At 35.9% G+C, this 26644-nt stretch overlaps 1 protein-coding gene across 5 annotated transcripts in view; it reads left to right on the forward strand.

The window, feature by feature from the left end:
• The window catches only part of ALMS1 (ALMS1 centrosome and basal body associated protein), a 192754-nt gene that overhangs the window by 156236 nt on the left and 9874 nt on the right, over positions 1–26644 (forward strand). For 4 of the 5 annotated variants that reach the window (XM_076000887.1, XM_076000891.1, XM_076000888.1 and 1 more), the window contains one exon: positions 26020–26140. In XM_076000887.1, coding sequence (XP_075857002.1) covers positions 26020–26140 — 121 coding nt within the window. Of the gene's footprint in view, positions 1–25857; positions 25923–26019; positions 26141–26644 lie in introns of those variants that run through there. The other variant, XM_076000890.1, reaches the window with a different exon arrangement.

Below are 26644 nucleotides of genomic sequence, written 5' to 3' on the forward strand. Positions count from 1 at the left end.
AGTTTATATTTTTGTATATATGAGTATAGTAGTGATATAATTTATAAATAAATATCTATTTTGGCAATTTGTGCTCAAAAATATTTTTTTAGTAGGATTACATGATCAAAAAAATTGGAGACCACTGGTCTAGAGAAAAGGAAGCACAAGATGTTCAGTTTATCATAGATATTATTTCTCATAATTGAACTTTTGGTAGATATTAAATGACAGTGATTACATATGTAAATAATATGATTTCTTTCGAGTAAATGAAGAATTGGGAATGCCACAGAGTTGTTCCACAGGGGAGATAAGGAAAGGAGACAAGTAGAAAGTTTGTGTGTATTTGGTAAAATACATGTAACGTAAGATTTACAGTTTTGACCATTTGGAATTCAGTGGCATTGAGTACATTCAGTTTTACAACCACCACCATTGTCTAATTCCAGAAATTTTTCATCACCTCAGTGGAAACCCGTATCCATTAAGTAATGACTCTCTATTCCCCCTTGCCACTATCCCCAGCAACCCATAATCTTCTCTGTCTCTGTGCATTTTTCTATTCTGGTTATTTCATATAAATGGAATTATATAATATATGACCTAGGTATCAGGCTTCTCTCACTTTTGCATAATATTTTAAAGGTTCATCTATGTCATAGCATGTATCAGTACTTCATTGCTTTTTATAATTGAATAATATTCCATTGAGAATAATGTTAGCGGTGGATTTTTCATATATGACTTTTATTATATTGAGGAAGCCCCCTTTTTCTATTTTGATGAATGTTTTTTATTATGAAAAGGTTTTGTTTTTTGCCAAATGCTTTGATATCTACTGAGGTGATCGTCTAATTTTTTTCCTCTTTATTAATATAGTATACATTTATTCGTAATCATATTGAACCATCCTTGTATTCCTGGAATAAATTACAGTTGATCATGATATCTAATTTTATTCATATGCTGGTGGATTCAGTTTATTAGAATTTTGAAGAGGACTTTCTCATCTATATTCACAAGGGATATGGGTCTGTAGTTTTCTTGTAATGTTGGTATCTTTGCTTGCCTTTGTTATCAGGGTAATATGGGCCTCATGGAATGTGTTAGAAAGTTTTTCCTCTTTTGTTTTTTGATGATGAGTTCGGGAAGGATTGATGTTAATGGTTGATATCAATTTCTTTAAATGTTTGATAGAATTCACCAATGAAGCCATCTGGTCATGTGTTTTTCTTTGGGGGAATTTTTTTTATTGCTGATTTAATCTCTTATAAGTCTATTCGGATTTTCTATTTTTGAGTTTTTATAGTTTGTGTTTCTAGGAGTTTGTCCATCTTTTTTGTTTTTCTACTCTCCATTTATCCCCACTGAGTCTTCATTATTATTATTATTATTATTTTGCTTGCTTTGGGTTTATTTGGTCTTCTTTTTCTAATTTCTTATGGTTTAAAGTTAGGTTATTGATTCAAGATTATCCTTTTTTAAGGTAGGTATTAATAGCTATAAATGTATCTCTCAGCACTGCTTATGGAGATATAATTTTTATTTATTTATTTAGAGACAGAGTCTCGCTTTGTTGCCCAGGCTAGAGTGAGTGCCGTGGCGTCAGCCTAGCTCACAGGAACCTCAAACTCCTGGGTTCAAGCAATCCTGCTGCCTCAGCCTCCCAAGTATCTGGGACTACAGGCATGCGCCACCATGCCCGGCTAATTTTTTTCTATATATATTAGTTGGCCAATGAATTTCTTTCTATTTATAGTAGAGACAGGGTCTCACTCTTGCTCAGGCTGGTTTCAAACTCCTGACCTCGAGCAATCCACCCGCCTTGGCCTTCCAGAGTGCTAGGATTACAGACGTGAGCCACCGAGACTGGCCTGGAGATTTTTAATTTTTAATCTCAGCTCTGCCTACACTGCATCCCATAAGTTTTGATATGTTTTCTTTTCCTGTTCATTCAAAGTATTTGGTAATTTTCCTTGTGATTTCTTTTTTTACTGTTGGATGTTTAAGACTATGTAGTTTAGTTTCTACTTATTTGTGAATTCCCCAAATTTCCTTCTGTTACTGATTTCTGATTTCATCCTATTGTGATCAGAGAATGTACTTTCTATTATTTCAATTCTTTTAAATTTATTGTGCCTTCTTTTATGGTCACTCCTGGAGTATTTCTATGTGCACTTCAGAAGAACATGCATTCAGCTGTTTCTGGTTGGAGTGTTCTGTATATGTCTTAGGTCTAGTTGGTTTATAGTGTTGTTCAAGTCCTTTATTTCCTTATTGGTCTTTTGTCTAGTTTTTCTACCCATATTGAAAGTGAAATATTGACGTCTCCAGCTGTTGAAGCTATATGAAGAAATAAAGAACACTGGTATAGGCAATTACATAGGTAAAAATAAAAGCCAGTGATACTGTATTTCTGGTTTAAATTAAAAGACAAGTGTATAAAATAATAATTATAAATTCTATGTTAGTGGGTACAAAGTGAAAATGTAATCTGTGACTCTAACAATATAAAAAAGGAGGGATAGAGACATATACCTGTGAAGGTGTTGTGCACTGTTGAAGCTGGGAGAGCAATGGAGATGTTCATTCAAATCCATTTCTTCATTCAAATCCATTGTTTTTTGCTTCATATATTAGGGCTTTATTGTCAGGTTTGTATATGTTCATAATTGTGGTATCCTCTTCATGGATTTACCATTTATATTAGTCTAAAATCCCCTTCTTTGTCTCTTGTTAACTTGTCTCTTTTTAACTTTTATTTTGTCTGTTGTTAGGATAGGTACCCCAGCTTTCTTCTGATTACTGTTTGCATGGAATATCTTCTGTTATCTTTTTACTTTCAAGCTCTTGGTCTCTTTGGATCTAAAGTGAGTCTCTTTTAGATATAATATAGATAATCATTTTTTGTAATCCATTCTGCCATCTCTGCCTTTTAATTAGAGAGTATAATCATTTACATTTAAAGTAATTACTCATAACAAAGAATTTTCCTATGTTGCTATTTATTTTCTTTATGTCTTACATCTTTTTTTGTTTCTAAATTCTACCACCTTTTGTATTTAATTGGTTTTTTTGTTTTTTGTTTTTGGTTTTTTTTTTTTTTTGGTAATGTACCATATTGATTCCCTTCTCATTTCCTTTTCTTTATATTTTTTAGTTATTTTCTTAGTGGTTACCTTGGAGATTAAATTCACATCTTAAACATATAGCAACCTAATATGAAATAATGCCAACTTAGCTTCAATAGTATACAAAAACTGCTGCTGTACATCTCCATTGCTCTCCCAGCTTCAACAGTGCACAACACCTTCACAGGTATATGTCTCCATCCCTCCTTTTTTATATTGTTAGAGTCACAGATTACATTTTCACTTTGTACCCACTAACATAGAATTTATAATTATTATTTTATACACTTGTCTTTTAATTTAAACCAGAAATACAGTATCACTGGCTTTTATTTTTACCTATGTAATTGCCTATACCAGTGTTCTTTATTTCTTCATATAGCTTCAAATTATTGTCTAGTGTCCTTTCATTTTAGCTTGTAAGACTCCTTTTACCATTTCTTAGGGGGCAGTTCTGGTAAAAAAAAAAAAATTCCCTCTGCTCTTGTTTCTCTGGGAATGTCTTCATTTCTCTTTTATTATTAAAGTTTTACTGGAGATAGATTTCTTATATTACAGTTTTTATCTTTTATCACTTTAAATATGTCATCCCACTGCTATTGGCCTCCTTGGTTTCTGATGAGAAATCAACAGTTTATCTTACTGAGTATAGTTTCTTTGCTCTTTTTTACTGCTTTCAAGATTCTCTCTTTATCTTTGGCTTTTGACATTTTGATTATAATGTGTTTTGGTGTGAATCTCTTAGAGTTTATCCTTCTGAGAGTTCGTTGAGCTTCTTAGGGATATTTAGATTCATGTCTTGTATCAAATTTGGGAGAGTGTCCAACCATTATTTCTTTAAACATTCTTTCTACCCTTTTCTTTCTCTCCTCTTCTGGGATTCCCAGTATGCATATGTTGGTAAGCATGATGGTGTCCTACAAGTTTCTTAATTTTTCCTTCATTCTGTTTTCTTTCTGTCCCTCAAACTAGATAATTTCATTGCACCTATCTTCAAGTTCACTGATCTTTCATCTTTATGATCAAATCTGCTATTGAACTGTTCTAATTTTTCATTTCAGCTATTGTACCTTCCAGCTTTATAATTTCCATTTGATTGCTTTTTATTTCTCTTTATGGATATTCTATTTGGTGAGACATTATTCTCCTGGTTTCCTTTAGTTCTTTGTCCACGGTTTCCTTTAGGTCTTTAAACATATTTGAAATAAGTTTCCCAGGTCCTTGCAGATTGTCTTTGTTGAGGCAGTCCTTCAATGCCTAGTCAGGCCAGTTACAACTGCATTAGCCTTGCTTCTTGCTTGCACTGAGCCATAAAATCAGCCAGTGGTGAAAGCTTATGGTCTTCTCTGAACATGCATCTTGCTGTCTACCTATACTTTCTAGTTTCTGTTCCATTTGCAGAAAATTTTCAAAGCCTTTGTGCCCCAAAGATTATCAGTATTTTTCTCTCCTGCTTTCAATGGGTCTATTGTTTGCCTCAACTGTTATTTTTTTGCCACAGGCAGTAGTACCTTGTTTATTTGGTTTTTCATTGTTTTCAAGGAACATCCATCCTTTATAAAGCTACTTCTCCATTCTGAGAGTTACAGGTTAGGTGAGACAAAGGCAGGCCCCTTATGTCAGTCCTCAGGGAATACTCAGATCAAACAAACACTATTCCTTGGGAACGAGGTACTTTGTGCTTTCTTTGGGAGCAGTTAGTTACCTACATCGGGAGCACAGGCTGCCATCTTCAAGACCATGATGCTTGGAAAGAGGGTAGTGCAAGGCTAAGTTAAATGTTACAAAATTTTGATAAGGTTGATTGGTGATTCTTTGCCAGATTTTTTGATGTTTCTAGGGAAGGTGCTGGTCCCCCCTGAAGGTCTCTGCCCCACCATTTTTGCTGATGTCACTCCCAGGTAGAGCTTTGTGCCTCCTTCTGTATCATCTATTCCTCTTTGCCACATCTACAACATAACACTTTCTTAAAACTCTTCCATTGTTTTCCTGCAATAAGGTGCAGACTCCTCCAGTTTCTGTAGCCCCCAAGGGCTGATACTATCACTAGTACACACTTGGCCTCAACCACTTAATCAAGTCTCCAACCTTCTTGCTGATGTCCAGTTATATCTCTTCTAGGTAGGTAGTGCTCATGTCTCATATCTCCCAGCAGGCATTAATCTCTTCTTAAGATATTGGAGCAGGGTTGCATTCTGACTGTAACTTTCTTTTGGCTTTAAGAAAAGTTGTGAATTTGTAGTTTTTATACTTCTGTTGTGGTTGCAAGGGTGGGAGCAATACTTTATCCAACTCTAGATCCCCTGAGTAGAAACCAGGTGTATATATCCAACAGATGTTGACCTGTGCTATTTTTATTGGTAATGCTTTCTAGATATTCTATAATTGTGTCTTCGGATTTCCTATTTCATCCAAGAGAAGTTTAGGGGAGAATTTTTTTGTATGTCTATAAGGTTGGATTTATTTTCAATACTTTCAAAGTTACAATTGTAATTATAACTTAATAAGTGACTAGAGACTATACTCTATTTATGTTTTAAGGATACATAGAAGTTTTCTTTGTAGCTTAAAATATGAAAAAGTATTCCATGGTTGTTATAAAAGAGCTAGAGTTTCCAAACACAGTATGATATTCCAATTATAGTCATATGCCATATAATGATATTTCAGTCAATGGAAATTTACTTACATCAGTGGTCCCATAAGATTACAATACTATGTTTTTACTGTACCCTTTCTATGTTTAGATACCCAAATAACTTACCATTCTGTTACAGTTGCCTACAGTACTTAGTACAGTAACATGTTGTAGAGGTTTATAACCTATTAGCCATAGGCCATACCATAGCATAGGTGAGTAGTAGGCTTTACCATCCAGGTTTGTGGAAGTGTACTCATTGCATGATGGAATTGCCTAACAATACATTTCTCAGAACATAATACGTCTATTAAATCATCTTTATTGGGCTGGGCATGATGGCTCACACTTGTAATCCCAGCACTCTGAGAGGCTGAGGTGGTAGGATCACTTGAGGCCAGGAGTTTGAGACCAGCCTGGGCAAGATAGCAAGACCTTATCTCTACAAAAACTGTTTAAAAATTAGCTGGGTGTGGTGGTGCATATTTGTAGCTACTTAGGAGGCTGAGCCAGGAGGACTGTTTGAGACCAAGAGTTGGAGGTTGCAGTGAGCTATGATCATGCCACTGCACTCTAGCCTGGGTGACAGAGCGAGACCCTGTCTCAAAGAAAACAAAAAATATCCTCATTATTAATAAATTCTTTCTGAATATTGATTTCATTGGTCTGTTGAGGACTTCAGAGAGCATATTTGAAGGTTATTTGTCTTTTGGTAATTGAAGATTTATATATATATTTTTTTCCTGTTCTGGTACATTTATTAAGTAAATGTTTGCTAAACTAAATTCCATTTCAAACCAGGGGAAGGGGTGAATTTTTTTATTGTAAAAAAAACACATAAAATTTACCATCTTAACCATTCCTAAGTGTCTAGATCAGTAATGCTAAATATATTCACATTGTTGTGAAACAGATCTCCAGAACTTTTTCATATTGCAAATCTGAAACTATATCCATTTAACAGGAACTCCCCCTTTTCTCTCCCCTGAGCTCCTTGTAACTACCATTCTACTTTCTATGAATTTGACTACTTTAGAACCTCATGAGTGGAACCATACAATACTTATCTTTTTGTGACTGACTTATTTCACTTAGCATAAAATCTTCAAGATTCATGTTGTACCATATCTTTTTTAAGTCTGAATAATATTCCATTGTATATGTACCACATGTTGTTTATCCATTTGTCCATTGATGGGTATTTGGGTTGTTTCTACCTTTTAGTTATTGTGAATAGTGCTGGTATGACATGGGTATGTAAGTATCTTTTCAAGACCCTATGTTCAATTCTTCTGGATATATACACAAAAGAGGGATTACTGGATCATATGATAGTTCTATTTTTAACTTTTTATGGAACCTCAAAATTGTTTTCCATAGCGATTGTGCCATTTTACAATGCCACCAACAGTGTATAAGTGTTGCAGTTTCTCCACATCCTTGCCAGTACTTATTATTTTAATAGCCATCTTCATGGATGTGAAGTGATATCCCATTGTGGTTTTCATTTGCATTTCTCTGATGATAGTGATATTGAGCATCTTTTCGGCCATTTGGAAAAATGTCTGTTAAGTCCTTTGCCCATTTTTTAATGAGGTTTTAAAATTTTTTTATTAATGTTGAGTTGTAAGAGTTATTTAGATATTCTAGATATTAACCCGTTATCTGATACATGGTTTGCAAACATTGTCTCCCATTCCATAGGTTGTCTTTTCACTCTGTTCATTGTGTCCCAATACACAAGGTTTTAAGTCGGATATAGTCCCGTTTGTCTATATTTGCTTTTGTTGCCTGTGCTTTTGGTATCATATCCAAAAAATCATTGCCAAATTCAATGTCATGAATCTTTCCCACTATGTTTTATTCTAGGAATTTTATAGTTTTAGGTCTTAGGTTTAGATTTTTAATCTAGTTTGAGTTAAATTTTGTATATGGTATAAGATAAAGGTCCAACTTCATTCTTTTGCATGTGGATATTCAGTTTTTAAAGTATCATTTGTTAAAAACACTGTCCTTTCTCTATTGAATAGTTTTTTGGCACCCTTGCAAAAAATCATTTGACCACATACGTTGTGAGGGTTTCTTTCTGGGCACTTTATCGTATTTCATTGGTCTATTTGTCTGTCTTTATGCTAGTATCACACTGTTTTGATTATTGTACCTTTGTGTAATATGTTTTGAAATCAGGAAGTACGAGTCCTCCAACTTTGTTCTTCCTTTCGAAATTGTTTTGGTTATTTAGGATTTCTTATAATCTTTAATAATTTCTTACTATTTCCATTCTTTTTTGTTCATTGCTATATAACATGTTTCAGTTGTTTTTCTGATAACTTAGCAGCCATGTAATCCAATTAATTAATATACTTAAACCACTTTCTCAGTCACTCTCAGATATGAAACAGTATCTATTGACTGTCATTTGAAAAATTAAGAAACTGGTTGCACTTCTCCCACCTACCCTGCCACCATACACAATTTCACCCAACTAACCAATAATTGTTATATTTTGTGAATTGTATCTCAGCTCATTATAGTTGTATTATTACTACATTAACTAGCTTTACATTCAAGAATTGTAACATTTTGGCCAGCCGCGGTGGCTCACTCTTACAATCCTAGCACTTTAGGAAGCCGAGGCTAGAGGATCTCTTGGGGCGAGGAGTTCAAGAACAGCCTGAGCGACATAGTGGAACCCCATCTCTACAAAAAATTTAAAAATTAGCTGGGCATAGTGGCGTGTGCCTATGTTCCCAGCTACTTGGAAGGCTGAGGCAGGAGGATTCCTTGAGCCCAGGAGTTTGAGGTTGCTGTGAGCTATGATAATGCCACTGCACTCTAGCCCAGGCAACAGAGCGAGACACTTTAAAAAAAAAATTATAACGTTTTACTTCTATTTTATGAGCAAGATCACCAGTTATTTTACATCATTAATGTGTTTAAATATAGGGTCAATATTCATGAGTCTTTTCATATAACTATGAGTTGGTTGATTTAAGTATTTCTATTGGTTGGCTAGATTGTTAAACAAATGTTTAGGAGTGAGCATTTTTTAAAAGTTTTTGCAAATTTGAGACTTTCTTTGTATTACCTTTGTACAAGAATAACAACTTGGTTGGATATGAAAGTTTTAGATGACAGTCTTTTATTCAAAACTCTTAATTTTGCTCTGTTTTTTGGGTACAAGTGTTTAATGTTTCTGTATTGAAAGCAACCCTGATTTTTTTTTCCTCCTCTGGGGTCCTAATTTTTTATTCCTGGATTCTTGTAGTTTTTTAAAATTTTAATCTAGTTACTTTTTTAGAGTATGTCTTAGTGTTGATCAATCACTGTTGATTTTTTTTATTGAGATAAAATTCACATACGTTACAATTCACTTTTTAAGTATATAACTGAGCAGTTTTTTGTATTTTCAAGAAGTTATACAACCTTCACCACTAAGTCCCAAACATTTTTGTCTCCCCAGAAAGAAACCCCATGCCCATTAGCAGTCACTTGCCATTCCTCTTGTTGCTATACCCATGATCCATCTCCACCCCAGCAACCACTAATCTACTTACTTTCTCTATGGATTTGCCTGTTCAAGACATTTCATATAAATGAAATCATACAATATGTACCCTTTTGTGTCCAGCTTCTTTCATTTAACGTAATAATTTCAAAGTTGCATATATCCATACTTCATTGTTATGCTAAATAAAATCCATTATGTGGATGTACATTTTATTGATATATTTACTAATTTATGGACATGTGGTTGTTTCTACTTACTTTTATGAATCATGCTGCTATAAACAGAATCTAAGTTTTTGTGTGGACATATTTTTTCATATACCTAGGAGTGGAATTGGTGGCTTATATGGTAACTCTCTGTGTAACCTTTGAGTAACTGCTAAACTGTTGTCCAAGTGGCTGCACCATTTTACATTTTTACCAGGATCGTATTAGGGTTCCAGTTTTTCCACATCCTAGTCAATAGTTATTATTTTCTGTCTTTTGATTATAACCATCCTAATGGGTATGAAGTGATATCTCATTGTGATTTTGATTTCCCTTTCTCTAATGAATAATGCTGAGCACCTTTTTGTATTCCTGTTGGTCATTTGTATATCTTCTTTGGAGAAATTTCTATTCAGATCCTTTTTTTTTTAATTTGATTATTTGTTATCTTGTTATTATAAGTTCTCTATATATCCTGAATTCAAATCCCTTATTAGGTATGTTATTTGCAAATATGTTCTTCCATTCTTTGGGTTGTTTTTCACTTTCTTTTTTTTTTTTTTTTTTTTTTTTGAGACAGAGTCTCGCTTTGTTGCCTAGGCTAGAGTGAGTGCCGTGGAGTCAGCCTAGCTCACAGCAACCTCAAACTCCTGGGCTCCAGTGATCCTTCTGCCTCAGCCTCCCGGGTAGCTGGGACTACAGGCATGCGCCACCATGCCCGGCTAATTTTTTATATATATATCAGTTGGCCAATTAATTTCTTTCTATTTATAGTAGAGACGGGGTCTCGCTCTTGCTCAGGCTGGTTTTGAACTCCTGACCTTGAGCAATCCGCCCGCCTCGGCCTCCCAAGAGCTAGGATTACAGGCGTGAGCCACAGCGCCCGGCCTGTTTTTCACTTTCTTGATGGTATCATTTTTAGTTCATAGTTTTTAACTTCAATGAAGTCTATTTTTATCACTTGAACTTTTCATATCATATCTAAAATTATTGCCTAACCCAAATCACAAAAATTTACTCCTTTATTTTCTTCAAAGAGTTTTATAATTTTAGCTCTTACATTTAGGACTATGGTAATTTTTCAACTAATTTTTGCATGTGAATATCCAGTTGACCTAGCACCATTTGTTGCAAATACTATTCTTTCCTCCATTGAATTGTCTCTATTTCATTTATTTATATTCTAATCTTTATCACTTTCTTCCTTCTAGTTGTCTCTATTTCATTTATTTATATTCTAATCTTTATCACTTTCTTCATTCTAGTTGCTTTAGGTTTGGTTTGCCTTTTTTTTTTTCTAGTTACTTAAGGTAGAAATGATTTGAGATCTTTCTCCTTTAATATAAACATTTACAAATATTAATATAAATTGTCTCCTAAGCTCTGCCTTCACTGCCTTTCATAAATTTGGGTTTTGTTTTTATTTTCATTCACCTCAAAGTATTTTCTAATTTTCTCTATGATTTCTTCTTTCACCATTGGTTGATTAAGGCTATGTTGTTTAATTTCCACATATTTGTAAATTTCCCAGATTTCCTTCTGTTACTGATTTCTAGTTTTATTGTGGTCAGAGAACATACTTTCTTTGATTTCAGTACCTTTAAATGTATTGTATCTTTTATGGGCTAGCATATGGTCTCTCCTGGAGAATGTATATTCGTTCTGCTGTTATTGGTTGGAGTGTTATTTGTGTTAGGTCTGGTTACTTGAAATCTTCTATTTCCTCATTGATCTTCTATCTAGTTCTATCCATTTTGGAAGTTTGATATTAAAGTCTCTTGCTATTAATGTTGAATTATCTATTTCTCCCCTTTATTTCTGTCAGATTTTGCTTTATATATTTTGAAGTTTTAATTTTTTTCTGATACTGACTCTGTATACCTTGTATATTCAGATTTACTTTCATTTCAGCAAAATTTTTCTTTAATTATATCCTAGAATATTTTTTTCCATTCCTTTTGAATGGTTTTGTTTCTCAGGAATGAGGGGGTGAGGGGGCAATGCATCTTATCCATATATTAGATCTCTATTGTATATCTTCCTTTGCTATTATTCTAATTGTTTTCATTTTCTCCATCTTTTTCTCTACACTTCCGGATTCTTTCAATCTATAATCTACTCCACCATCTCCATTTTCTACACTTTTGATCAGATTTTTGTTTTCTATTACATAAAATAGTTCTGCAGTGACATAATGGTGTTTATTTTCTCCTCAGTTTTCCTTAGTGCCTGTCCTTGTTTCTCTGACACATAGTAGATATTCATTAATTATTTGATAAATTGTGTTATTAATAATTTTATCAACTGCCTTTTGATCTTCCTTTATTGTCTTTTAGCTTATCTTGGATCTATTTCATTAGGTCCATGTTCTTTTTTTTTAATTAATAGACTTTATTTTTAGAGCCATTTTAGGTTTAGAGAAACAGAAGAGAAAGTACAGATTTCCCATACATCCCTTTCTACCCCCTCTTCCCTCACACAGTTTCCCCTGTTACTAACATCTTGCAGTAGTGTAGTATGTTTATTACAATTGATGAACCAATGTTGATTTGTTATTATTAACTAAAGTTAATAGTTTACATTAGGCTTCACTCTTTGTGTTGTACTATAGCTTTTAACAAATTCATAAAGTCATATTTTCATCATTACAGTATCATGTAGAATGATTACCCTGAACTAAAAATTTGTGCTCCACCTATTCATCCTTCCTCCAAACCTCTGGCAACCACTGTCTCTTTGTCTACTATCTCTATAGTTTTGCCTTTTCTATATTGTCATATACTGGGAATCAAATAGTATGTAGCCTTTTCAGACTGGCTTCTTTCACTTATCAATATGCATCTAAAGTTCCTCCATATCTTTTCATGACTTGGCAGCTTTATTTTCTCTAAAGTGAGAATACAAATTATTTATTGACTATAATGGACAAACTTTCTTGCAAAGTAAATTTTTCCTCTTTCCTTTTTTTCTTTCTTCCTTTCTTTCACTTTCATGCTGTGGAATAGCATTCTCTTTTGTTTCAAATTACCTATCTCTGAACAGTTCTGTGGAAAACATTTATTTTCCCACAGGTAATGTGGTTGAATTTTCATTGACTATCTTATTACATGTTTTTAAGATATTGTTTGAATTCCCTACCTAGGCATGAACTTGAGAGCTAATTGTGTATGGTTTATATTTATTTTGCCCCTCAGAGCTTGGGGAAAAGCCAGGGAGGAGGGACTACGTGATTCTAAGACTCTGGACAACCTCATTAGGTGATACTTTTTTCTGCCATTATTTTAAAACTGATAAACTAGTTTCTGCCTTAATAATTGTGGGGTAAGGAAAATATCTAGTTCTGTAGGACATGCTGTTGAGGTTTTGTTATTGTACTTCTTTAGGGTGGTGGTGGTATAATGCATTTAAGATATTTAGATGTAAGAGATTATTCCCCAGACATTTTTCTGATTTCTTTTAGGCCATAAAGGGATATTTGGTTAATCTTCATTTTCTTTTTTTAAATAGGGGAGCATGTCTCCAATTGAGAAGTTTGTCTCTCCTGCACCACTTATTGCCTGATTCCCCTTTTCTATCAAAAATAGGATTACCAGTGGGGTATTTAATTGACTCGCCCTTCACCATCTGATGATCCTTTGTAGAGGAAGAATTTTATGATAGCTCCTCAAATTTGGACCCAGCTGTTTCCCTAGACAGCATTTCTGCAAGTTTATAATATGAGTTGAGCGGTCGGATTGTGAATATTCCTTTTACTTTTTGTTTGTATCTTTCAGTTATGGAAGAGAGGGTTCATTAAGCCTGTTTATTTTATAAAATCTATTTATCTGTTTTCTCAGTGTTTCTCTATTTCCTATGTATTCCGTTTCCTCTTTTTGTGGGCTCCTTCCTCCCAACTGGAACGATACTCCACTTCATCCTCATCACAGATGAAGGAGGACTCATGTTGGAAGAGCTTCTGTTGATGCTTCTACTGACATCTTTCTCTTTATTACCAAATATTTTTGGCCGGGCACAGTGGCTCACACCTGTAATCCTAGCACTCTGGGAGGCCGAGGCAAGAGGATTTCTTGAGGTCAGGAGTTCAAGACCAGCCTGAGCAAGAGCGAGACCCCATCTCTACCAAAAATAGAAAATAATTAGCCAGTCAACTAAAATAGAAACAAAAAATTAGCCGGGTGCGGTGGCTCGTGCCTATAGTCCCAGCTACTCGGAAGGCTGAGGCAGGAAGATCACTTGAGCCCAGGAGTTTGAGGTTGCTGTGAGCTAGGCTGACGCATAGCACTCACTCTAGCCCGGCAACAAAGTGTAAGACTCTGTCTCAAAAAAAAAAAAAAAAAAAATTAAAAATACCAAATATTTTTGACAACAAAAACTTTTTTCTTTTATTGAGTGTAAAGGTAAAAAGACAGCAAAGTGTAAAGAGTTCAGACAATATAGAAAACATAAAGACCCAAAAATTCACCCATAATTCTCACTGTCATGAAATAGTCATGATTAACATTGTCATATATAATCTTCCAGGTTTATATTTTATGATTCACATAACTTGTTTTATTTTTTAAAATGGAATTATTTCATTTGATTTGATGCATTATTCCTATTTTTTGTTTATTTTGAAACTCTTTACCTAATGTAGATATCTTTCTATGTCAAGTACAGGTGTACGTAGTCATTTTAATTGCTTTATGGATTCCACTGTATAAATATGCTGTTTATCTAATTAGTTCCCTGACAGACACTTAATTTATTTAAAATTTTTCTGTATCATTATCTATACTTTGATGAGTAGTCTTACTATATCTTTATGAATTTTTCTATTTCCTTGAGATACATTTCTAAACATAAAATTTCTGAATTAGCAAATATGCGTATTAAAAATGTTTAGTCCATGTAGCTAACTTGCCCTCCTGAAAGGTCAAATTAGTTATTTGCTCACTTTGGTCAGTATTTGCCAGTAACATTCTTATGCATATTTGTCAATCTAATAGGCCAGAAATATGATACCTGTTCTGATTCACCTTTCTTTAATGACACCCACTGATTTATTGAGTCTTATTGGAGACAGGATTGCACTCTGTTGCCTAGGCTAGAGTGTAGTGGCATCATCATAGCTCACTGCATCCTCATACTCCTTAGGGATCAAGCAGTCCTCCTGCCTTAGCCTCCTGGGTAGCTGAAACTACAGGCAAGCACCACCATGCCTAAATGATTTTTCTATTTGTTGTAGAAATGAGGACTCACTTTATTGCCCTGGGTGATCTCTAACCTTTGGCCTCAAGCCATGTAACTGCCTTGGCCACTGAAAGTACAGGAATTACAGGTGTGAGCCACTGTGCCCGGTCTCTTTATTTTCTTTTGTGTGTTTTTGACCATTAATATTTTTTCTTCTTTGAACTGTCTTTAACCCAGATTTCCTTAGATACTTTAATGCTTTTTTTCCTGAACTTGTTTACCCAACACATTTTTTACCTCATTGTACATTTGGGAATTTAAGAGTCAATATAAGGGAATAACTGCAGCTGCCTGCTCCTCCTTCAGGCCTATGATGACACCATCTCTTTATTTGACTTGCTCTTTCTGTGCCTTTCTCTGCTCTGTCCAGTCTCCCCCTCGGTGTCTGCAGTCCATGCTCTCTTCTCACTTAATGCTGTGTCTTTGCACACTGCTTCTGTTCTCTCTGCCTCTGCCTACCCACACATGTGCACTTGAGCTCTGCATGCCCCTACCCCCCCCCATTCTCTTGTTCCCACTGTGTCTCCATTCTTCTTCTGATTACTCCTTCCCTCCCCCCTTCCCTCCTGTTCTTGCTGTGTTTACCTCTATGCTTTTTTTCTGTTGTTTTCTCTCCCCTCTCATTCCCCAAGTCTTTTTCTTGATATCTGGTTGTGTTCTGGTGGGGGGAGAGGGATGATAGTTCACTCCTTTTAGTACAAAGAGAGAAAAAAATAAGGTCAAGTTTATCAGTTTTTTATAATGGAGAAAATGCTAAAGATGATGATTTCTCTGTATTTTTGACCACTCCCTACTTACATTAGCCCATGTTTCCAGCAGCTGGGCAAATAAACAATACAAACTAACTACCAAACAGACCTTCATGAGAGAAGAAAATGAGAGCTTTATTAATGTTCAGTTAAATGTTTATCAGTGTTTCTTACATTTTTATAAAAAGACTGAGTTCATATCAGTCCTAACAAGCATGCCCATATGTGAAGAGAAATTACAGTCAAAAGCAGTATCTCGGAAGCCAAAGGATAAATTTCATTATATGTTACAAGAAAAATCAAGATATAAAGCTATATAACATATTATAATCCCAAATATATACACATCTAATACATGTATAAACGTGTATACAGATGACTGGAACGTAATATTTGTGTGTGTGTGTGTGTATATATATATATATGAGACTGGAAAAAATAAGGTTAATTATCCTAAAATTATAGATTATGAATTTTTATAATTTTCTGCTTTAATATTTTTATAAGAAATGTGTGTTCTAATAAGAAACCATAAAAGTTTCTTTTATTTGACATTAATAAAAGAGTAAGGTAAGCCAGACTGATCAAATAATCACAAAATATAGTTTGTGCCCTGGGAAGGTGAATTCTCAAGCTTCTCATTGATTTCTATTTTCTGGCTAAAAGACCATTTTAAACCTCCAATCTTGTCATTATGAATCCTTCTACAAGTACAGTGAAAGAATATGATTTCAGAAGTATTAGGTACGCAGTTTCTGCACCAAGATAAAGAATTTTCTTCTAACTTCAGGTGCTGAGGGTTCAGTTAAATGTACTCCTTAGTTCACCACCTCTCTTTTTAAAATTTCATCCACATATCCCATCCTCATTTCTGTCTCCCCATAGGCAACTGGTCTTATTATATAAATATGTTTTGGGTTATATGAGTTCTTACAAAATATATATTTTGCAAGTTTGTATGAATTTTCAACTTACATAACGGTGTATACCATTATTTTTCTAATGTTCATTAGGTTTTATATTTTCAAATTCCATCTGCATTGCTGTAAGTACATCTAATCTAGGTTTCTCATCGTTACGTAATACTCCGTGGAGTGTATCTACCAGTTTACCCATGCACTTACCTGTGACGGACACCCAGGCTGCTGTCAACTCCCCAGCACCACAAAACAGGCAATGCATGTCTTTGTCCATGTCCCCTTATGGACCTGTGGGAGACTAGCATTTACACTCAAGTGGAATTCTTGGATCATAGGCTATATGTATACTTAATTTCCTACATTAGTACCAAATTGCTTTCCAGTCTGTGTTCCTACCTGCAATGTATGAAAGCTTATATTTCCATTGCTCTGCCAATAATTTCTAGTTTTTGCCAGAAGTTAGAAAAACAAATTGCTATGGGAAGATGGGTTCTTTCTTTTCAATTAGATGCTACTTATCTTGAGCATCCACTGTTGACCCTACTCTGTAGTTTCCAAGAGAAGAAAGAGCCTTTCGGAGACTTTGTTATGCTTTCAACCAGAATGCATTTATTTGTTCATTCATCCAAACATAACTATAATATAGAATGTGACAAAAGTACAGTAAGAGTGGGATGCTTTAATAAGCTTTTGTCAGATTTTGACATGTAGATAAGAAAATATAAGAAAAGATTTTAATAACATTAGTAAGAAGGTTGATCAAAATATCTGTATAAAACATCATTCCCAAAAGACAACATCCACAGTTGTTTGGAATACCTGTTCCTAGCAAAAAAAAAAAAAAATTTAGCTGGGAGCAGTGGTGCGCACCTGTAGTCCTGGCTGCTCCAGAGGTTGAGGCAGGAGGATCCCTTGAGCCCTGGAGTCTGAGGTTGAAATGAGCTACCTTTAGCCCCAGCAACAGAAGACCCTGTCTAAAAAAAAGAATTTTTTTAAAGTAACTAAACAAGCAAAGAAAACACAAAACAAGCAAAGACGTAATCACTAAAATGGAAAATATATAAATCAATAAATCAGTCTCTAAAATTGATCAATATAGCTAAGATCTGATTTTTTTTTTTTTTTTTTTGAGACAGAGTCTCACTTTTGTTGCCCTGGCTAGAGTGAGTGCCGTGGCGTCAGTGTAGCTCACAGCAACCTCAAACTCCTGGGCTCAAGCAATCCTGCTGCCTCAGCCTCCCAAGTAGCTGGGACTACAGGCATGCGCCACAATGCCCGGCTAATTTTTTTTTTGTATATATATTTTTAGTTGGTCAATTAATTTCTTTCTATTTTTAGTAGAGACGGGGTCTCGCTCAGGATGGTTTCGAACTCCCAACCTCGAGCAATCCACCCGCCTCGGCCTCCCAGAGTGCTAGGATTACAGGCGTGAGCCACCGCGCCCGGCCTGATTTTTTTTTTTTTTTTTTTTAATTTATTTTTTTTGAGGCAGAGTTTCACTCTGTTGCCTGGGCTACAGTGCAGTGGCGGCAGCCTAGCTCACAGCAACCTCAACCTCCTGGGCTCAAGTAGCTGGGACTACAGGCATGTGGCACCATGCCCAGCTAATTTTTTCTATTTTTAGTTGTGTGGTTAATTTCCTTCTATTTTTAGTAGAGACAAGGTCTCACTTTTGCTTGGGCACGTCACAAACTCCTGACCTCAAGCCATCCTCTCACCTCAGCCTCCCAGAGTGCTAGGATTACAGGTGTGAGCCACCATGCCCAGCAAGATCTGATTCTTTTTAAAAGAACAATAGACCACAATCTCTGGTTATTCTGACCAAGGAAGAAAGGATATCAACATTAGTAATATGGAAGAGTATAATCACAAAGAGATGATATTTTTAATTAAAAGATTACTGTGTGCAACTTAAACTGATATATTTTAAAACCTAGATTAAATAGATGATTTTCCAGGAAAATATAAATTTTAAAAATTGTCCAAGAAGTTTTAAAACCTAAATAGATCATTTAAAAAATTGGAAAACTATCAATTTTCTACAGCCCCACCCCTCCCTCCCTGCCTCTAACTATGTGCTCTCTGGAATATACAAATGTATGAGAGTACGTGTTTCTCATCCCCTTACCAACCGCAGGGAGTATCAGTATTTTTGATATTTGCTAATGCTTTAAAATCCATCTTGTTAGATTTCAGATTTGCCATTTACATTTCTTATTTTGAGAATTACCCTTTTATATCCTTGCCCTTTTTTCTCTGAAGGTTTTTCCTATTGTTTCTTAAGCGTCAATTGTATTGCATTAATATTGTAATAATATTGTTATATACTCAACTTCTTTATTCCATGTTAAGAAGATCTTTCAACTTCAAGAGTATACAAAAACAATTCTGTTTTTCTTTTAATATTTTTTGAGGGATAGGTAGGCAATGCATTTAAACTTTTAATCCACATGGAATTTATTTTGTATATGTAGGTACAATTTTATTTCCAAATGGGTAGCTAGCTGCCAATAAAGATTTTTAAATAAGAAAGTAATATTCATAAATTAACTTATAAAAATCTAATGTTCTTTTGTTAAGCTAGACTCCAGTCACTTGGACTTGGTAATTAATTGGCATGGTTCTTTTGAAATTTCAACTTACAACAACTGAAATAATGTGTGGACCAGGCATGGTGACTCACGCCTGTAATTCTAGCACTCTGGGAGGTGGGATGATCACTTGAGGTCAGGAGTTTGAGACCAGCCTCAGCAAGAGCGAGACCCTGTCTCTACTAAAAATAGAAAAAATTAGCCAGGCAACTAAATATAGAAACAAAAAATTAGCCAGGCATGGTGGCACATGCCTATAGTCCCAGCTACTCGGGAGGCTGAGGCAGAAGGATCGCTCGAGCCCAGGAATTTGAGGTTGCTGTGAGCTAGGCTGCTGCCACAGCACTCTAACCTAGGCAACAGAGTGAGACTGTGTCTAAAAAAAAAAAAAAAGTGTGGACACCTTATCAAAATGGAAAAATCTGAAGAAGAAACTGAGTGAAATAGGAAACTTGAAGTTGGATCAGAACATCCCAGTGAAAATATCTAACAAGCTAGGTGTATCTGACCTCACGCGTATATCGTGGGTTAAATAAAAATTTTAGAGTCATCCATGTAAAGGTGATCATAATCCTCACAGATACAAAAGCCAAAGGAAAGATATTTGGGAGAATGCACAGATGAAAAAAATATATAGGACTATTTCCAGACCTTAACTTTTCAAACCTGATAGAAAAACCTTTGGGACCCATGTCACCTAGCTCTGCTACCCTCTACAAGACTCTCATGACTATTTGCCAACCTTCTGACCTCTCCCATGTGTTAATTAAGGATTTTAGCTGGGGACTACAGGCATGCGCCACCATGCCCAAGCTCTCTCCTCCAAGCCCTGCCATTATCCGGGAAACTTTACAGTCCTCTTTCTTGACCTCAGTTCTAATGACCATTGACCATAATGACTTCCATTTTATTTTAGCCACCCACTCTCATAGCTATAGTTTGAATTTTGATGTTACACAGAATTGTTTCATCTCTGCAATCTTTACTCATTCGTGCCCCAAAAGAAATTTTCTGAGAACATATTATGTAGATACAATGCAGTCTTAATTTTCTCGGGGATATTTTTTGTAGTTATGTGGTATTAATAATTAACTACAGTTAATTATTATTAGTACTCACAGAAATAGATGACAAGTTCTAATTTTCTAAAGGTGAATAATAGTTACCACCCGAGTTCCCGCATCTGCAAACTTTTGTGTCTAGAAATTTAACATATGTCAAAATGTTATTTATTTTTTGGACACTTTGTGATTGTGCCACCCTTACTGATTAGTAAATTTTATTGAAAGTACGATTGCTAGCTGATCGGCACATTTCTACAAATTTTTTACAAGAAAAGACTCTTTTGGTGCCATGTACTCTGTTTCTTATTTTGACTCTGTCTTATCAGTATGTATCTATGGTCCTAAACCTGAGTGGTTATAAATGAGTTGGTGTAAACCCATTCCTCTAAATGAAAAGCAGTTCCCATCTGGCACCTGGCTGGCTGAAGGCCAGCAGTAACAATCTTCCTACATGAATAATAGCCATGTAGGGTCATATAAAAACATAGCCTTTTTTCCTATGCTGGATATATTTTCCTAAGCTCAGTTTCTACCTAAAAAGTAATTTTTTAATTGAAAAGCTTTTATTTCTGTGTCTATTTGGTGTCTTTAATCAATAAATATGAGAATGAATCTCACCTAAATTTAATTTCTTTTCCCAATGTAAAATAACACATCAGCAGGTGCATTTTTTTTTTCATAATAACATAAATTAAAGCAGAAGCAGCCAGCCAGCATATTATCTCCTTTCCAGAATGTGCAACAGAAAGCTTAAGCTATGGTAGCTGATAATGTCCATTAATTTGTAGTCACTTAAGTCTTTACATGTAAGCTCCATAGCAGAGAACTGAGTGGGCTAATCCACACCCACGCTCTGAGGGATGACATCATTAGAAGAGATGCCTGAGACTCCCCATGGACTGAGGAAAGTGGACTGTTGTGGTTTACCAATAGCATCTGTAAATGAATTCAGAAAAAAAAAGTTCTACCCCATGATGGGCCCTCAGCACAACTTGTTGGACACAAGCGCAGGCCTGTGCATTGTGATTTATGTTATGAATCTGGATGAAAGTCAACAATACATGCCGTGATTCTCACAGTTTGCACTTGGCTCTAGCTTTAGAGCAGGGGTCCTCAAATTACGGCCCGCAGGCCATACATGGCCTGCCGAGGACATTTATCTGGCCCACCGGGTGTTTTTGCCACCACTGCCTGTCCTGCTTAGCAGCCGACTCATGCCGGGCCCACAGTACGCATGTGTGGAATGTGTGCCACACTCTCCAATGGCCCTCCAATGGTCTGGAGGACAGTGAACTGGCCCCCTGTTTAAAAAGTTTGAGGACCCCTGCTTTAGAGTGTAGTTCTCCATTACACCTATGGTATCCAGTGCCTGCATTTTGGTTAGCACTATCTGTTCATTATATGAAAGCAACACTGTTGTTCACCTTCTATTGTTCTTGTATCCCTGATGCAGTAACACAGGAGATGCAGGATCATAGGGCATGATAAGCTTTTTTCTCCAAACAAGACTTCATAGTCCACATTTATTTGCATACATGAATAACCACATTTACAGCTTTCTTGAGATGTTTCACATGTTGTAAGATTCACCTATTTCAAGTGTACAGTTTAATGGGTTTTGGTATATTCATAGAATTGTGCAACCATCACCCTAATCTTATTTTAGAACATTTCTAACACCCTCCCAAATAAACCCTGTACACTTTAATAGTTAACAGTCAATCCTCGCACTCTGGGAGGCCGAGGCAGGAGGATTGCTCAAGGTCAGGAGTTCGAAACCAGCCTGAGCAAGAGCGAGACCCTATCTCTACTAAAAATAGAAAGAAATTAATTGGCCAACTAAAAATATATGGAAAAAATTAGGTGGGCAGGGTGACGCATGCCTGTAGTCCGATACTCAGGAGGCTGAGGCAGGAGGATTTCTTGAGCCCAGGAGTTTGAGGTTGCTGTGAGCTAGGCTGACGCCATGGCACTCTAGCCAGGGCAACAGAGTGAGAATCTGTCTCAAAAAAAATAACAGTCAATCTTCATTTCCCCAACCTCCTACCTCTGCCCCAGGCTACAGACACCACTATTTAACTTGTGTCTCTGCAGATATGCCTATTCTGGACATTTTTAGTAATGTAATGACACACAGTATGTAGTCGTTTGTGACTGGCTTCTTTCCCTTAACATAATGTTTTCAAGGTTCATCTACATCATAGTGTGTGCTCATTCCTTTTAATGGCCAAATACTATTCTATACATTTTATTCATTCATCAGTTCATGCACATTTGGGTGGTTTTTATTTGTTGGCTGTTATGAACAAAACTGTTCCTAACATTCATGTACAAGTTTTTGTGTGGGCATATGTTTTCATTTCTCTCAGGTATATACCTAAGGATGGACTTGCTGAATCATATGATAACTCTGTTTAACTATTTGAGGAACTGCCAGACTGTTTTCCAAAGCACCTGCACCATAATACAGCCCCTCCAGCAGTGTATAAGGATTTCAATTTCTCCATGTCCTAATAAACACTAGTCTTTGCCTTTGCTGCTGTTGACTGTCACCGTCCTAGAGGGCTAAATAAATGTATTTTGTTGAGAGGGAATTTATTTTTAAATGATTACTGTTTTTTATAGGCAGGAATTACTGAATCAGAAAGGATTTGAACTAAAAACAGAAACACACACAACAAGCCTCCTCATTTAATCCAATGTAGTCGTGTATTTTTCATACCCTGTGATGCATATCATGACCCATTATATACTTTGGAACTGCAGGAAGTTCACGGAATCTCGGGCTTGGAAGGGGCCGTGGAGTGCTATGACCTTACCCACATCGACATTTTTGCATCTGCACCAAAGGGGCTTCTGCCTCAGCAGCTCTACCTCTCACTGCTCACGGGTGGCTCGTTCTATCTGTCTAAGGCTCCAGTTATCATAAGCTTTAACTTACAAAGGTCCGAAATCTCCTTGCACTGGAATTCCTGGCGTTGTTCCTGGAACTGCTCTCTGAAGGCATAGGAAAGAGATCTTGTCTTCTCCCTCTCAGGCCCTCGTTTCATTCCTGAAAGTGTTTTCTGTCAAGTCTTCACTCTTTGAACCATCCCACCCATGTCATGGTTTCCACTCCCCTTTCTGAATTGGTAGCTTTCCTGGGCCTAAGTTTGTTGGTAACCTATCATTAAACATGTCCCTTTGAGCATGTGCTTCAGGTGGTGAGGGCGCATTGACAAAACCAAATTACCTTCCTTTCGGTGAGCATTTCTATGACCTAACTCATCTAACTGCTGTTGAACTCATTAAATCTTTATTGCCACAGCCTTCCTCACAAGGGGTGTGTGTGTGTGTGCGTGTGTGTGTGTTCTCGTTTCTTAAACTGATAATATACCACATGGTACAAAATTCAGAGCATAAAAAAGAATATTTGGTAAAGAGTGTTTTTCCTACTCCTGTTCCCCAGGTGCCCAGCTGTCCTTCCCAGAGGCAATGTTAGCAGTTTCTTGCATATTTCTACAGAGAATTTTTTTTTAACAGCTTTATTGAAGTATGATTTATATACTCTAAAATTCATGCATTCCAAGTGCACAGTTATTTTTAGTAAATTTATAGAGTTGTGCAATCATTACCACAATCCAATTTTAGAATATTTCTGTCTCCACAAAAAGGTCTCTTGTACCTATTTGTAGTCAATCCACAGTCCCAGCTCCACGAACCCACTCATCTGCTTTCTGCCTCTTCTGGACATTTCCTATAAATAGCATCAGATAATATGTGGTCTTATACATCTGGCTTCTTTTGTTTAACATAATGATTTCAAGCTTCATGTTGTACTATGTATCGGTAGTTTCTTTTTATTGCTGAATAGTATTCCATTGATTGGATATACCACATTTTATCAGTTTATAGACATTTGAGTTATTTCAGTTTTGGGGATAATATTAATGCTATTAACATTTGTATAAAAGTTTTTGTGTAGGAATATGTTTTCATTTGGGGAGGTATTAACCTCCCCTCATCTGGTAAGTTTAACTTTTTAAGAAATTGCCGAAGTGTTTTCCAAAGTGGCTGCATCATTACATTCTCACCTGCAATGTGTGAGTTTCAGTTTCTCCACATCCTTTCAACACTTGTTTTTTTCCACCCTTTTACCTATAACCATCCTAGTGAGTGTGAAGTGGTATTTCATTGTGATTTTAATTTGAATTTCCCTAATGACTGATCGTATTGAACACCTTTTCCTGTACTTATTGGCCACTCTTATATCTTCTTTGATGAAATAAATGTCTATCTAAATCTTTTTTTTTTATTTTGGCATATTATGGGGGTACAAATTTTAAGGTTTCAATAAATGCCCTTTCCCCCCTCCCCCCACAAGTCTGAGTTTCCAGGATGACCATCCCCCAGATGGTACACATCTCACTCATTATGTATGTATATGCCTGCATCTAAATATTTTGCCCATTTTTAAATTAGGTTATTTGTCTTCCTACTGAATTTTAAGGGTTCTTTATATATTTTGGTTATAAGTCCTATATCAGATGTATGATTTGCAAATAATTTCTCCCAGTCTCTGGCTTGACATTTTCATTTAAAACAATGTCTTCTGAAGTGCAAATGGTTTTAATATAGTAATAATGAGGCCCAATTTTAGATGTTTTCATGAATCATGCCTTTGGTGTTATATTTAAGAACTCTTTGCCTAACCAAAGTGACAAAGATTTTACAATTACCCCTACTGAACATCTTCAGGTTTGATTGAGCCCATCATTCCTGTTATCATTTGGGATCCTGACAGCCATTCAGGAACTCTCAGATGTGCAATGTGTGGAAATTCTCCTGCTTTCCATATCTCCAATACATTGATATATAAGATGTTAATAAATAGCCAGAGCCAAATCCAGTGACTGGCACACAGTAGGTACTTAGGAAATGTCAAATGTCAGAGGCAAGATGTACCATTCAGTAAAGGCCTCTCTTTGTTGAAATAATACTTGGGTAAGGTTGGTTCAACCACTTATGGTTCTACCAACTTGTATTACTGTCCAACCCATAAAACTTGACCTTGCCTCAAAGATGCCATGAGATGTTTTGTTATTTTGTTAGAATTTAGGTGTACTCACATTCTTTTGTTCTGCCAGTCAAGTAACCATGTATCTACTAGGCAAAACAAGGGTAACCTGGCAGGGCTTTTTATACCTGTCTTCCTGAGCCCTGGCTGAAATTTGCAACTCTTTCCTTCTATCTCTAATTCCTTGCAAATTATCAAATTGGTGATCCATCCTAAATTATACAGGTCAACTCACCAGTCTGCAACATTTCCCTTTCTGAAAATCAAAACATTTCCTGTCTTCAAGTGTCTAACATAGTTCTTCCTTTCCAGGATTCCATTGCAAGTTTCCTGAGGGCCCTGGAATGTAGTTTATTTGTTCAAGGAAGCAGATACTCTAAGTTTCCTCTCCTTACTTGGGCTTGAATTCACCTCAACCAAACTTGCTTAAATAGAAAATCACCTGGTGTTTATTCAAACTGTAGATGCCCAGACCCCTCCCCTAGAGATTCTAACTCATTGTTCTGAGTTAGCCCTTTCCCAGGAGATGTTTATGATGAGCAAGTTTAAGAAATACTGTTTTTTATAATAGTATTTCATACTACAAAATTACATCAAAATTATTTGCAGATGTCAATTCAGAATGCCCTTCTGAAGATGCACCAGACTAATGTTTGGCTAGCATCTTCTTCAGGGTTTTTCCAAGCCCTGAGAATATACCCAACCTCTTTTTGTCTTACCATCTTGCAACAGCTCAGGCCCTATCCAACTACAATAGCATTCTCCTCTTCCTCACAGATACATGGCAGCACGTTCACATTGTTTCAGGCTTCCTCCAACTGCATTTTAGCAGTTTGAATCGGGTAAGAAAGGGCTCCTGGGGAGCTGTGGACTTCTGCTGTGGGTTAGCTGTGCCATTGATTGCAGGTAACCATAACAAGATCTCTTTTATTTTTCCAGGTAGCAAAGCGTGTGATCTCTTCTGACTCTATTTCATCCTCTGCCAATAGCTTCTTGAGCTCCAACTCTACTATGTGCAATAAGCAAAATGTGCGCATGTTAAACAAGGCTATACAAGCAGGTAAATTTTTTGAAATTAAACTTTTCCATTGAAATAAAAATGGCTCTTAAACATATAAGATACTTAACCTCACTCATAATAAAGGAAATTAAGATTAAAACTATCTAACTGCTATTTTTCACCTATTAGACTGGCAAAATTCAAGTTTGATGGCAAGTTTGTGGGCAAGAGTGTAGGGAAATGGGTACCCTCATATATTCTAGTAGGAATCTAAGTTGGTACACCGTGAGAAGCAGTTGGACAATTCCTATCAAAATTACTTTGACCTTGCATTTTTGCTTATGCAATTTGTCCTATAGATATATTGCACAGATGTGGAATTTAGATGGATGTATTTGTGTACATGCAAAATGACAAATATACAAAATTAACAATCAAAGTATTGTTTGTTATAGCAGAAAATCAAAGTCAACTTAGATGTCCATCAATAGCTAAATGCTTAATTAAATTATTGTACATCCATATAGTGAAATCCTATGTAGAATGAGGAAGCTCTCTCTATAC

This window comes from Microcebus murinus, chromosome 3, assembly GCF_040939455.1.
Source record: "Microcebus murinus isolate Inina chromosome 3, M.murinus_Inina_mat1.0, whole genome shotgun sequence".
In the NCBI taxonomy this organism is placed as follows: Eukaryota; Metazoa; Chordata; class Mammalia; order Primates; family Cheirogaleidae; genus Microcebus; species Microcebus murinus.